Source organism: Misgurnus anguillicaudatus, chromosome 10 (genome assembly GCF_027580225.2).
Source record: "Misgurnus anguillicaudatus chromosome 10, ASM2758022v2, whole genome shotgun sequence".
Lineage (NCBI taxonomy): Eukaryota > Metazoa > Chordata > Actinopteri > Cypriniformes > Cobitidae > Misgurnus > Misgurnus anguillicaudatus.
In genome coordinates, this window is record NC_073346.2 from 12583564 (window position 1) to 12598306 (window position 14743).

General features: G+C 37.8%; 1 protein-coding gene across 6 annotated transcripts in view; it reads left to right on the plus strand.

Annotated features, from left to right (window-relative positions):
* grb10b (growth factor receptor-bound protein 10b) overlaps nt 1-14743 on the plus strand; it is an 87047-nt gene that overhangs the window by 63989 nt on the left and 8315 nt on the right. For 5 of the 6 annotated variants that reach the window (XM_055209495.2, XM_055209496.2, XM_055209494.2 and 2 more), the window contains 2 exons: nt 8398-8554; nt 12692-12807. In XM_055209495.2, the coding sequence (XP_055065470.2) occupies nt 8398-8554; nt 12692-12807 (273 nt within the window). Of the gene's footprint in view, nt 1-6157; nt 7781-8397; nt 8555-12691; nt 12808-14743 lie in introns of those variants that run through there. The other variant, XM_055209499.2, reaches the window with a different exon arrangement.

Here is a 14743-nt window from a genome sequence, read left to right on the forward strand (position 1 = left end):
TCACATTGTGGCTGTTTAGGACAAAAACTCAGATTAACATGGAAAATATACTTTTCTACCGTGTCACGGTGTTGTATCGCGTGTAGTTAGGACACTTTGTTAGACAACTTTACGTTCTAAATAATAAATAGATCATACTGAATAACGAATGAAAGTGCATTAACAAAACTTCAAGCTTCAGATTTTTGCTGTGAGTGTTCAGACTGTATCTGTGATTTGTATTTCTTTTCAAGGTAAACTAACATTATGCCACAAATGTTGCCTACAGTATGTAAACCTAAACTTACCGGACTAGGATTACTGTATGTATATTCAATCAATTTCACTTTGTCTGAAATGTCATCGTTGCCAGCTTTTACTGTGTGTAGTGATTGTCCAAATGAATGGTCTGTAGTTGGCACCCGTTTATGGAGAGGAGGAGTCACTGTCTGGGTGGCATGGACAGGAAGCATTAATACGGCCCTGTCTGTTCTGCAATGATTGTTAAATTGAAGTAATGATGTCATCCTTTTTGTGTGCAGATTTTTGGTCCCCAAACAGACAATGATTTGCTGTTTGGCTCAGTGGCGTTCCTGCGGCCCAAGTACACAACACAAAAACTCTCCGCTCCTATTGGGGAAATATTTTGGCTTTCTTTGGTTTGATCTCAGTTGGATGCCACAGGCTAAAAAGGCTGTCCATTCAGTGGTTGATTGTTAGTGTCTATGTGTGTGGCTTAGAACGAGATGAAGGGCCAAAGGATCTGACAGCAGGGATCTATATATGATGTGATCTATATATAGACTCTCTGTTCCTCTGATTGCTGGCCCAGATGAAAAAGAAGGCTTTCGCCCAAAAAATATGTCAGTTTGGCCATATAAGATTATATATATATATATATATATATATATATATATATTACTATAATGCAACAAAATGTATTAAAAGTTGGTCATTGGTCAAGTTTTTGAAAACATTTTGTATTATCTATTATATATATTTTATTTTATTTATTGTGAACCCTTACAATCTTCTGTTGGTATTTAGGGTTAATATACCGAGTGAATAAAATTATATTTATATGACTTATTAATGTCATTGCTTATTAAGTTTCTCGTCCAGTCTTTCTGGTCTCCTCTGTGTGGGGGTGAAGATGAATTTCTCTGTGTTTCTGTGGTTTATGGAAACCTCGGTGTGGTGAAGACAGTAAGAGAATTGATGCAAGCTTGGCACATTTGAACCAATCACAGACCTTACAGTAACCTAAAGACAGCTCTGGGCTATTTTAGCTCAAGGTTAATCATCACAGATACATTTCTGGAGTCATGTCATCTGATAGGAGTGCCACAAACGCTCTCTTTGTCAATACACAGAAGACGTAATTACAGCCTGTGTAACACCTGTCAGTATTACGTAAGACTGAAGCATTTACTCGACCTCACGTGGCTCTTTCTGCTGTTTTTTAACGTATGGGAATGCATCCATGACTGTCAGGTTTGCAAATTTGCTTGGTTTAACACATCCAGTAAATAAGGTTGGGATTTGTACAATATCAAAATTTTTTTATAAACTTTATTTTTATAATTTATGCTAACTGCTCACAGGAATTTTGGTTGCACTTTATTTTACAGTACATGTACTTACCTTGTACATATATGGTAAATAAGTTGTACTTACCGACAAATGTGTGGTACCTACTTTTAGGTATCTACATGGTAATTAATTGGTATCATTACTGTACTTACCAGTAGTACATACTTGGTAGTTATTATGTAACTCTAGGTAAGTACTGGGCAATAACATATACATACTTATAGTGTAGGTATACTGTAACTAACGAGAAACATTACTGTACTTACAAATAAATGGACAGTATTTAGTATTTGCAGGCAAGTTAGGGTAAATGACAGGTATTTATAGTGTACATATATGGCAACCAATATCAAACACTACTGTACTTACAAATTGTATATACACGATAAATGTACCTACAGGCAAATGTAAGTTATACTTATACCATACATATATGATAACTAAGATCAAACATTACTGATGTGCCATTTTGGTACTCAGTATCTTTGTCCATTAAACCAAGCATTAAATAACCGTATGCATTAACTACTGGGTACTTTCACTAGTACGTCCATGGTAACTGCATGGAAACAGGACTGTAAAATAAAGTGTTGCTTTTTACACAGTTATTACATAGGACCTACCACCTAAGATATAGCATCATATACATGTCACTGTGCAAACCCAACCATTGACTATCATATGCATTAACTACTGGGTACATTCACTAGTACACACTTATTGTGTATATACAATTTGTAAGTACAGACGTGTTTGATATACAGTATGTACACTATAAATACCTGTCTTTAACCCTAAGTTGCCTGTAAATACTAAATACTGAAATTGTACATTTATTTGTAAGTACAGTCATGTTTCTCGTTAGCTACAGTATACCTACACTATAAGTATGTATTTGTTATTACCCAGTACTAATCTAGAGTTACATAATAACTAACAAGTATGTACTACTGGTAAGTACAGTAATGATACCAGTTAATTACCATGTAGATACCTAAAAGTAAGTACCACACATTTGTCGGTAAGTATAACTTATTTACCATATATGTACAAGGTAAGTACACGTACTGTAAAATAAAGTGCTACCGGAATTTTTACAGTTTAGTAACCATAGTTTTTTGATGTATTGATTACACTGTAAAGAGTAAAAGTTAGGCCAACTTAAAAAATTGCTTAAATTGGTAACACCTAATATATTTAAACATTTTCAACTTGAAAAAAAATGTAGGCATTACCAATTGAAGTAATCATTCAAGTTTTTCACTTTTCACAGTGCACCATTGAAAAAATCATGATTTTACTACAGTAACCATGGTTTATTCATGTTTTTTGTAGCAAAATCATGGTTCTTTTGTGCTAACCGTGGTTTAAATATAGCAACCATGCTTTTTTATTTTAAAACCATGGTTGATTTTTGAAAGGGGACCCTTGTACCCTTGAGTCCTAAACCAAAAAGCTTTATTTTTATAGACTTTTATTATGCTTTTTATGTAATTATGCATGTGGGAAGCTTTACAAATTACTACATGTGAGGGAAAGACATTTTTTTTTGACAGCAACCACACAATTGTTGAATGAATTTCAAATTTCACTTTTACTCAATATTAATAAGACCAGTCATAATATTTTCATTTAATTTATTTTTAGAGCAATACAGGCATGCTTCCTACTTACAGTGATCATGGACTTTGTGACACTGGATGCTAGTTAGACTCAGTTTAAACCAATAAGGAGCATTTAATGCTTGACTCATGAGTCAAGAGTTTGGTGGTGAACGGGCTTTAGTGTCCCGTGTTCGCCTAGACGTGTGTTGGTAAGGATCCATGTCTTTTTGAAGGCTTCTGTTTGTTCCTGCTCTGGTTTTGTCTTATTAGAGGTGAAGTCAGCTTTAGCTCGTGATGGGAGGAGCACGTCTGGTCATTATAAAGACACTTGTTAGCTCAGGGGAGGAGAAGGGGGAGACTCATCAAAGGATGACTTACATACAATACATTTGTAGGCCAGCGGAAAGTCATAGGGTCTCACGATTAGTAATGACAATGGCATTTTGAAATCAGCCTGTTGGACGGGATTTTTTTCTCATGCGTCATTACCACGCATTCTTCGTCATATAATTAGAGACAGGCATGATGTAAACTGAGTGGGAAATATGTAGGTTTTCTCTCAAAGAATAAGATCTTGTGCCAATCCTTCCTCATCTTGTATTTCATCCATACATGTTACAGGCTTTACTGCAGCATAATATAAAGAGCATGTTTGTATGCTATCCAAACATAGATAGCAAGTTCTTCGGTGCCACATTCATCCATAAATAATATAGTTTCCTAATATATGTACAATAGTCCTATCCTAAACTATAAAAAATACATGTTGCACTTAGTTTTTTAAGTTTAATCAACTTGAATTCATTTCAACTTTACTTGACACATAATTTAACCAGTAGTTTCCTTTAGATTTGTGCAAAAAGAAAAAAAATAAATCAGTAGGCAGAGGAACTGGCACTACATCGCCTAAACTGGTTTTGTGTGGGATTATATAACAAAGAACCAGACTTTATCTTTCCACCATTTGCCGAATGGCCAGAGAGTATCAATGTTTCCCTTACCCATAAATGCAAGCAATTGTGAGCCGTTTTACAGGGCTGATGATGGAAAACTCCCAGTCGTCACAGTAGTCCAGTCTGCACTGAAACCGTAAATGAACATCGAGTGACCCATGATCATCTTACCTCTCCTAATTCCTCCCATAATAAATTTCACGAGAGAGTAAACACGAATCTGATGTCAGATCAGGTGGTGTGGACATTATGCGACCAGCTCAAAGAGAGTTGCCTATTCAGTCAGAGACGAGCATACTGGAAATTGGGAACAGGAAAATGACTGGACATGCGGGTCTTACACTGGAACTGAAATCTAACACCATTCCTTTCCTATAACAGCTTTAATTAATGACTGGAAAACGAGGTGCGGTAATATGTGTTGGCTAGCGTAGCGTCTCACCACTTAATGCTGAATTAACAACCCGAAGTCATTCATTCTCGCAACACTGTTGGGAAAAATGCTCCTGCGTGACAATATAATTGTCTTATGTAACTTAATATGTGTGCGTTGGGTGGAACTGGTCTTCAGAAAGAGCCCAAGGCTGTTGGACTGTTGCAGTCATTATTTGTCCTCATAGCAGTCTGATTGCAAGCTAAGCTTTGTTTTTCTTACCCTAGAAGGGATTTTGCTTTGTTTTGGAGGCTCTTTCATGGTTAGAAATATTTCAATGATTTCCAGATTTGCAATGGAAAAAACTTCCCTTTTTACACAATTTTGGAAACAAACACTTGTCAAAGTCATAGCCTGGGCGAGTCCGAAACACTAAAGGTTTCCAAAAGCGTATAAGCTCCAAAAAGTAACCATGTAAGCAACATTAAAGCATTTCAATTTACTTATGCACTGTATGACAAGTCTTTTAAAGTTGTATGATAACATTGTATTAGAAACAGACCAAAGGATGTCACTGTAACTCAAATCACATTTTTCCGACTGAAGATTTGTTATTTTAAGCAAGTGGATCTTTGGTAATAAAGTGACGACCCAGCACAGTACCATACTAGTAAGAAACAAACTTAAAAGTATATTTATTATTGTATTATTGTAAAGACACCGGTCCATATAAAAAATGCATTTTTAAACAGTTTTATCATTTTTGCATTTACAGTTTCGTTTTTACACAACAGGCAATTTGAGTTTGAACTGAGCTTGCAACGTTTGCCTTCACGACTCGCTCCCCAGCAAGCAATTTTTTGTTTAAAAGACGTCTAATTGTTGTCCAAACACAGCCCAGACGTCTAGGCTAAAACAAGGCAAAATTTGGGCTGTGAAAATAAAATAAAATAAAATAAAATAAAATAAAATAAAATAAAATAAAATAAAATAAAATAAAATATATAATATATAATATAAAATAAAAAATATAAAATATAAAATATAAAATATAAAATATAAAATATAAAATAAAATAAAATATAAAATAAAATAAAAAATGGTAAATAAAATGAAACAAACAAAAAAAAAATAAAATAAAATAAAAAAATAAAATAAAATAAAATAAAATAAAATAAAATCATAATTTCACTACAGTAACCATGGTTTATCCGTGTTTTTTGTAGCAAAACCATGGTTATTTTGTGGTAACCGTGGTTTAAATATAGTTACCTTGTTTTATTTTAAAACCTTGGTTGATTTTTGGAAGGGTACCCTTGTCCCCTTGAGTCCTAAACCAAAAACCTTTATTTTTATAGACCTTTATTACGCTTTTTATATAATTATGTGTGTGCAATGCTTTACACGTTGTTATATGTACGGGAAAAGAAAAAGCTGTTTTGGCAGCAACCACACAAAAAAAGAAACAAACATTGAAATATATTTATTATTGTAAATAACACCTGTTCAATTTTGACGTTTTAGCATAGCCCCAAAATAAAATAAAATAAAATAAAATAAAATAAAATAAAATAAAATAAAATAAAAAAATAAAATAAAATAAAATAAAATAAAATAAAATAAAATAAAATCATTGTTCAATTACATGTTGGAATATCATACATCTTACGAGTAATTTTGTAACCAAATTCACGTTTATTTTGGCTAGAAGTCTAGGTAAACCAGACTACATCGGGTTTACCTAGACGGTGAAATGACAGCTATTGCCTGCTGGGTTTCTACATCTAAACTACAAATAAAACGGCCAAAAACGAACACAGTCCTGCCTTTCAGTTAACCTCTTTGAAACTGCACCAGTCATCATGTGATAATATAGGTCAGCTGGATAATGACGATACATCTGCAGCTTATGGCTCTATGAGCTGGTGTGAGCACATATGTGACCCAGTCGTCTCCCCGCCGACCGCCTAAATGCCGGAGTGATGAGTGAAAGAGAGGAGGAGGAGAAAAGGAGGAGCGGTGGAGCCAGCTGGAGCACTGGAGAGTTTGCATACCTTTCATGTTACCACCCCTACTGACTCTTTCTTCTGGATTGATTCCAGCTCTCCCTCCAGCCCTCGATCCCCGACTTCCTCTCATTCCCTCCCCACCCCCATAACTGAAATAGTCTCCTAAAGGATTGAAAGGGATTGAGTCATCCTTTCTGTCCGGTTTCCTGTGGTCACAAAGTTAAATTTAGCACCAGCAGTGGCCGGCCGAGACGACGTGCGTGCATTAAACCTGGAGTTTCGTGGCAATCCCTGCGGTTTGTTATACGAAGATGTAGTTCACTTCCACAGAAGTGCAGAAGGACTGAGCGGGGCGTGTCGTCTCTTTATGTCAGACTTCTGTTGAATTAGCAGTCTGAAAGTTTGTATCCCTGTTTGTGATGAAACCTCTGTGGGTTTGCTTTGTGCTTTTTCTTGGGTTTAGTAGAGGAATGTTGGCTGGGGGAAGCCGGCGAGCGGCGTCTCAAGCGCTCATTTCGTCTGTAATGAGGCTCGCCCTGCCGTGAGAGCTTCAGAACTTCAAAGCTGGGCTTTTGAAAGTACGAAAAACTTTCGACAAGTCCTCACTCGAAACTTTAGGAAATTAAGTTAAGGTTTAGACAGCTGAGAAGCTTTGCTCTGTCCGCTTCAATCACTCCCATCTCCACTTGAGAAGGAAAAAAAGCGAGCCGCTCTCCTTACGAGAGCAAACAGAAACCAAAGGCGTGCAGACGGAGGGAGAGAAAAGTTAAGGCTGTGCGTGCGTATGACTGCGCAACTGTCTGTGTGTGTGTGTGTGTGTGTGCGTGCGCGCACGAGGGGTGTGTGAGCGTGTGCGCGTCTGTGTCTGTGTGGGAATGATTACATCAGCTCGAGCTAGCTCTATGATTGGTTAGGGATGTGTGGTTTGATTCACTACCTAAAAGCCTGTGGCTGTAACCCTTTGTGAGAGGAACAGAAGGAAGTTGCCTGCCAAGCTGGAAACAGTGCCATCCGCATGCTCTGTCCTGCGCCAAAGCTAGGCAGCGGAAGAACGAGAGGAATTGTGTGACAGGTAGGACGCGTAAAGCCGCCGACCGGAGGAAGCGTCTGGGAAGCATCCTGCTTTTTTTGTTCATTTTTCTTCTTTCCCGTGGAGTTGTGGAGACATTGGGGGAGCGGGTCCATCTCTCGGTTTGCGAAGGAGCACACGGGCTGCTGGGGGAAATGCCATCTTGTTCTCCTGACTGCTGCCTGCTCAGGCCTGGGGAGGTAAGATTGCCGATTCTGGCTACTTGAGTTTCTTTTACCCCTGGGCGACTGTAAGCCGAGGAGTTGGTGCTTGTTTGATGTGAGGTGAAACCTGTAGAATGCAAACCTGTAGAGAGACCATGGCGGGCACCGATACGTTATGTCGATTGTTTGGGTTTAGATGATGAAGAGAGAATATGTGGTATGTGTGTGAAGTGTGTAAAGATTTTGTCGTCTGGTTGCGAGATGTACGAGTCCTTAAAATGTGAACGAGCACAAATGCCATGAAAGGCGAATTTTCTAGAAAAACTACAGTGGTATGAGAGGGGTACTGGTGTAGGGGACACAATGACACAAGACACATTTGGTGTCGAGTGTCAAACCGCTCCGAATGAAACATTTTTCTTCACTTCGTATCGTATTTAGCGTAGACAAAAGCTTTGTGTGGTGATGACTGTTGCTTTGGGAAAGTTTGTTTTAATATTGCATCGAATGCTCCTGTGAATTATTACATTTATTTCATTTCTATCGGGCCCCTAAAGCCAAATCGTCCCGTGACGCAGTCAAATTTGCAATGGCAATTTAGGAGTTTCATGCAGTAGTTCCAACTAATGTCTTTTTAATTTTGTTTATTTCAGATCATTAAAATCTTCAGCGAGGATGGGATGGGAAAGATGGTGGAGATCCCGGCCGACATGACGGCGCGAGACCTGTGCCAGCTCCTCGTCTATAAAAACCATTGTGTGGACGATAACAGTTGGGCACTTGTGGAGCATCATCCGGCCCTGGGACTCGGTAACTGGCTAGTTAGTTTTGTATGTTACAGGGGTGTACGTGAATTTATAGAGCTGTTTCACAATGCCTGTGTGTGTGTGTGTGCGTGTCAGCCACTTTGGATGCTGTAATTATAGTCTTTGTGTTGGAGCTGAAATCAATGATGACCACGTAAAGGAAGATGACAGACTTCCTTGATTCATGCTTTTATGTCGTGAGGCGGAAGGCAAAAGATTAACAGTTTCCGAGGGGAAATTCCATCATATGGAGGAAGTTAGTTTCACCAGATCTGTTACGTCACAACTCTTGCACAATTTACATTGGCATGTACAGTTGTTTTAATTGTTTAAAGCAGTGGTTCGGATTGTGAACACTGAGTGGGGACATTCATGACACAAATGTGTGCTAAAATACCGTAGAGTCTGATCGTATGCAGGGCCTGGTATGGAAAGGGTGCAAAACCTATCTTGCAATACTTACTCTACTTTGCATTTAGCTGTTTTACCCTTCTGCCAGTGGCCCTAAGACCAGATTGGTTTAGAGTAAGCTCTTTAAACTCAAATATGGTCAGTGGGTTTTTTGACATGGAGGGTTGCTGTCAGCGTGCACATGTTGTGGGTAAAGCTCAGGCCCAGAGCGTGCTGTGTGTTAATTGGTCACCTCAAATAACCTGTGGCGTGAGCGTCGGGCTCACCGGTGGCACCGCAGCGCTGACAGAGTTGGAGTTATATAGGAAGTTCAGCCGTCCGAGTACGTGGTCTAGATGGGATTTTATATCCCACTATTTGTTTTGTTTGGCAAACAACTTTTTTCGCTTTTTATTTGCATTTTTATGTGCGATTTTACTTTCGGTTTCTCGATGAGCACAGGGATACAGTGAATACAGTGAATGTAGTTTTTATCTAAGGTTTTGCCCATTTCTGGAATGCAGCTCTTGTGTTGGTTTAGGTGAGACTAAGTTTTTGTTCAATTCCCGAAAGCGTGTTTCCTGTATTAGTGGTTTTTATTTTGGTTGTTGCCAAACACCTAGTTAGAACCCCCCTTGAAATAAAATACTTTTGTGCATCTTGTAAACAAATTAGCAAAGTACTTTAGGTAAGGGTCAAGTCTATAAAGAAAAGTTTAAGGATAGTACAGTGTTCTCCGAAAAAGGAATTTCAAGCTATTACATGGGTAAATGTTTCAAATGTATATAATTTAATAACTGCAATATTGCCCCAAACTATGGCTGTTTTGTACATGTTTGATATGTACGTTTTAGTTTTTTTTATACAAATTTTGCTGAAAAGTCTAAAAAAAATTTATTGGCAGGTTCCATTGTGACAACATGCCCTATATACAGTACTATGATTTTATCCAGCGATAAAAATGTTTAATAGTTTTCAATTCAATTTTATTTATATAGTGCTTTTCACAATTGGTAATTGTTTCAAAGCAGCTTAACATTAATAGAAGCAAGGAAAAACACAGAAAAATTGACAGATAGCATAACATAAAACAGATAGCATAAGCAGCAGAATTTGCTGCGGCTGTGAATCAACACTATAAGCGAGCGTATTACTGATGGAACGTATAGAAGAGGGTGCTAAGTGAAGCCAATTAAGGCTGACTCCCCGGTTTGAAAAAACCCCTAGGAGAAAAAAACAGACTTTTTTTAGCCTGGAGAAAAAAGTCCTAGGAGGAAAAAACCCTTGGGAGATATATATAAAACGACCACCGGCAGAACCTGTTTAATCTCCTTACTCGTTTACATATAAACAGTATATATATATATAATATTACGCAAAATCCAATATCCGCTGTGTTATTTTGTCATCTTTTCTCCCTTTTTTCCCCAAAATGCAATAAACGCCACTCCCCCTTTTCTACAGAATACAATAAATCCACTCCACAGATTACAGAGCACCATTCACGCAATGTAAACAAACAATGGCGGCCCGTTGAGTACACGGAATCTAATTTTCCTCATCTACTTTGTACTTCGTGATCAACAAACAAACAAAAACAAAATAATACTTTAATAGCATTGATAAACCTGTGATGGTTTTCTGTGACGGGAAAGAAACGTAAGCCATCAACATCTAATAATTTACGTAAGAGGCACTTGGAGACGGGTGCTTATTGTTTGCCTGGGCCGACAGCATCAAGTTTCTGTCATGATAACACATTGACCCCAGGTGATCTTATGAAAAACTTTACATAATTTTACTCAAAGTCAACGAAAATCGAGCAGGACCAAAACATTTTACAGCTGATCGCTGTGAAAAACGTTAAGCGACGACGTCAAGTATAACCGCAGCAATGACACTGTTCTTAATATGACAAAGTGTTTTGATTAATGACATTAATGTTTATATTTTTAAATAGTGTGTACAACCAGTCAACTAAATGAATATAACATGGCAAAGATGAATGCACATTTATATATTGATTCAATAGATTTATAGCATTTTGAATAAAAACTTGTCATGGATTTATTGCATTTTGTGGAAAAAATTATCCGTTTTTATAATAAATCTTTGAAAATCAAGTTATGGATTTGAATTTTTTATGTTTTTATAACCTAAAGATGCTATGTGAAAGTTTGTAACAGAAAATAGTGGTTTGCATCTTGTCACTTTCTTGGTATAGAAAACACGTTTTTACAGAAATTTGTCAAAATGGATTTATTGCGTTTTGGAACCAAACTCTTCATATATACTGTATATATGTAAACGAGTAAGGAGTTTAAACAGGTTCTGCCGGTGGTCGTTTTGTTTGTAGCCAACATTTTGTGGGAGAAATTGACATCTCTTAGGAGTGTGACAACCAGCCCCGGTCTTCTCATTTGACAAGAACATTTCCTTGTATCTGTGTAGCAAAAATATTTGCTATCTTGAAGACATTTATATTAAACCCTAAATTGGAAATTTTCTTAACATTTTAAGTACTGGCAATCATTCATTTAAAAAACAAATGTTTTTAGCCCATTTAAAAAACAAATGTGAGTGTCCCTCAGTTCATTTTATAGTCGACACACAGGCCGGTTTAGCTCCGAAAACACCAAAGCGTGTCCGTTTCTCATTTGTTATTGATCCACTCAGCTGCAATAGTGTGAAGTATGGTTGAGCTGAGCATGACATCATCTCTCCGAAACGCTCGACTCTCGTTTATTAAGTCCAATATTGAAGAGCAGGATGATGGAACTGCTTGTCACTCCAGAGTACCTCTGTATCTCCAAGTGTCACTTCAAGATGAATGTGTTGTGGGGGAAAAGTCATAAGCAGATGTGTTGTAAAGTATATTAAAGTGTGCATGAATTGAAATGCATGACTGTGGATTATAGGCGGGCACAAAGTGCTTAAAAACAGATAGGTTTGTTTGATCAATCCTTTTGATCTTTTTTTTTTGACCAAGCCTGCTTTTTTCTTATTGATATTTGCTTTTTACTTTGGTAGTGTTGTCTGCATTTAAATTTGATGTACCCTGTTAGTGTGTATACTATTTAATTTTAATGTAAAGCTGCTTTGAAACAATGCAACATTATAAAAAAGCTATGTCAATACATTTATATTTATTTATAAATATTACATTTTGTATAAATATATAATAAATATAAAGTTGAGAGGTGAGTCAACCCTACCCCCCCAACACTTTCCTGTTGCCAAACAATGTCTGTGGCTTCGGCTCCACAGTCGAATAAAGAACATGTGTGGATGTGCAAGTTCAGAGACGCTTTTCTGACCGGTCATGGGTTGCGTCAGATCTGCCATCCATCAGATTGATGAGAGAGATATTGTGACGAAGAAGAGAAAGCGATAGGGAATAGAAGTGTGTGTGTAGATCAGATGTTGGGTTTGTTAGTCAGAAAGTCCCTCCGTTAGTTAGGCTGAAGGCGGGGAGGGGGTCTGTTCACTCCTCCAGACAAACTGTCTTTTCATCGGGCAGGGATCGCTCACCCTGTTTATTTTTTGTCTGCCTGGATGAATGCTAACAGACAATGATGTCATTCAAGATGCAAATATTACACCACATGCGAGTCTTCGGTTTCAAATGTGCATTTTTTGTCGTGATGTGCAGCACAGACGCGGGGCTTTTTATAAGTGCAGTGCGTATTTTGGAGCGAGCGCTGTGCGCGTGTGACTCATTTCCACCTGTGTTTTTCCCATCATTTTACAGAAAGATGTTTAGAAGATCACGAGCTGGTTGTCCAAGTGCAGGCGTCCATGACCAGCGAGAGTAAATTTCTCTTCAGAAAGAACTATGCCAAATATGAATTCTTTAAAAGTCCTTTGGTAAGTTCACATCTCAGACATCAAGGAAAAAGGGCATAATGAATTACTGTACATTCATTGTAGGGGGTTTCTGTTTCACTTTCTTACTCCTACCCGCATTCGAGGACGGTTTTCATTCTTGCTCAGCAGACATAGAAATCACATGACAGAAGGTTACAGTTCAGTGATTTGTCTTCAGTAAATCGTAAAGAAAGTTCAGCTGCACATTGTTTTTAGGCTGTAATAAACCGCTTTGTGTCTTTTTAATTCAACTGCACATAAAGAGAGATGAAAATCTGTGCTGTAAATGTGAGATCTTAAATCACAATTAGAGATACTCATTTTTAGTTAAAAGCAAATTTGGCTCTTGACTATGTTTTCAATTATTGTAACAGAAACGTATGTTGAAAGATTCGTTAGCATCAGTTAATGCATTAGCTAACATGCGCAATGAACAATACTTTTACAGGATTTATTCATCTTAATTCAAGTTCATTTCTGCATAGTAATACATATCATAAGATGTAACTTTTAACATTAGTTAATGCACAGTGAACTAACATGAAAAATTGTATTGGCATTAATTAACATGAACAAAAAATTAATTAAGATTAAAAAACTACACGGTTAGTTCATGTGCTAGCTATTGCATTTACTTTTATTGTTACCAAATACAACCTTATTGTAAAGTGTTAATAGTAAATCTTTATAACTTATATTTGTTACTTTAAAAGTGCCATAGAATAAAAAACTGTATTTACCTAGGCATAGGTAAGATGAATAATAAGAGATCTGTACATGGTAATGACAAATCATGAGCCTTAAACGCTTTTATTTCCTCCTTCTATTGTAAACCCAGCCCAGTCTCACCAAATTTTGTTATATAGTCACGTATTTTTTGGTTCTTTTTTCGTGCTGTTGTCACGAAATTTCGTGTTTTTTCGTGGTCGTGTGACGAGTTCCTGTTTTCGTGTGATTGTCACGTGTTGGTTGCTCGACTGTTTTGTCCTATTTTCTTGCCATTGTCGCTTCGGTTTAGGGTTAGATTTACATAAAATGACATCCCTAACCAAACCCAACTCTAACCCTAACGCCAGGCGACATATAAAAAAAGAAATCAGAAAAAATAGTATAGATCAATATATAAAGTGACATTCTAATGCAAGCACCAAATCTAACCCTAAACCGAAGCCACAAAAAAATAGGACAAAACAGTCGAGTAACCAATACGTGATAATCACACGAAAACAGGAATTCGTTATACGATCACGAAAAAACACGAAATTTCGTGATAATAGCACGAAAAAAGAATCAAAAAAATACGTGACTATATCACGAAACTTTGTGAGACTGGGTAGTGTAAACCTGTGCATGACCGCAGGAAAACAGACCAATCTCAACATAACACCAACTGTAACATAACAGTTGAGATGAACGACCCCAACATTAAGGGCGCACTCACATTATCCAAACCAAACCGAACCATGCCCCAGCGCGATTGTCACCCCTCCCTACTCCCCCAGATGCACGCACTCACACTGTACTTTTTATCGATCCGAGTCCGGGCGCGCTTTCGTCATTAAAATGCGATTGTTTTGAAAAAAGCAGGAAGTAGCTCTCTCTTAACACTGGAACCCACCGTAATGATAAGTCTGTGTTTTTTATTCGGAGTCGTTTGGTGCGCGATTACAAACAGCCTTCTCACATGTCATCATATTGCTTAGTTGATCTGTCACGTGCGCAGCTCGGACATTCACGTAACCCCGCTGCGCGCATCAAAAGGTTTTTATGGCGGCAGATGAAGGTGAGTGGTCACGCAGCTGACGTCTTCACCTTTTGAATCGCGCTCAGGCGCGAATGCGCTCACACCACAGCCTTCCGCGCCTGAGCCCAAGTGAACCGCGCCCCGGCCCACCTCTGCAACCCGGCCGTGGCGCGATTAACCAATCCGCGCCCG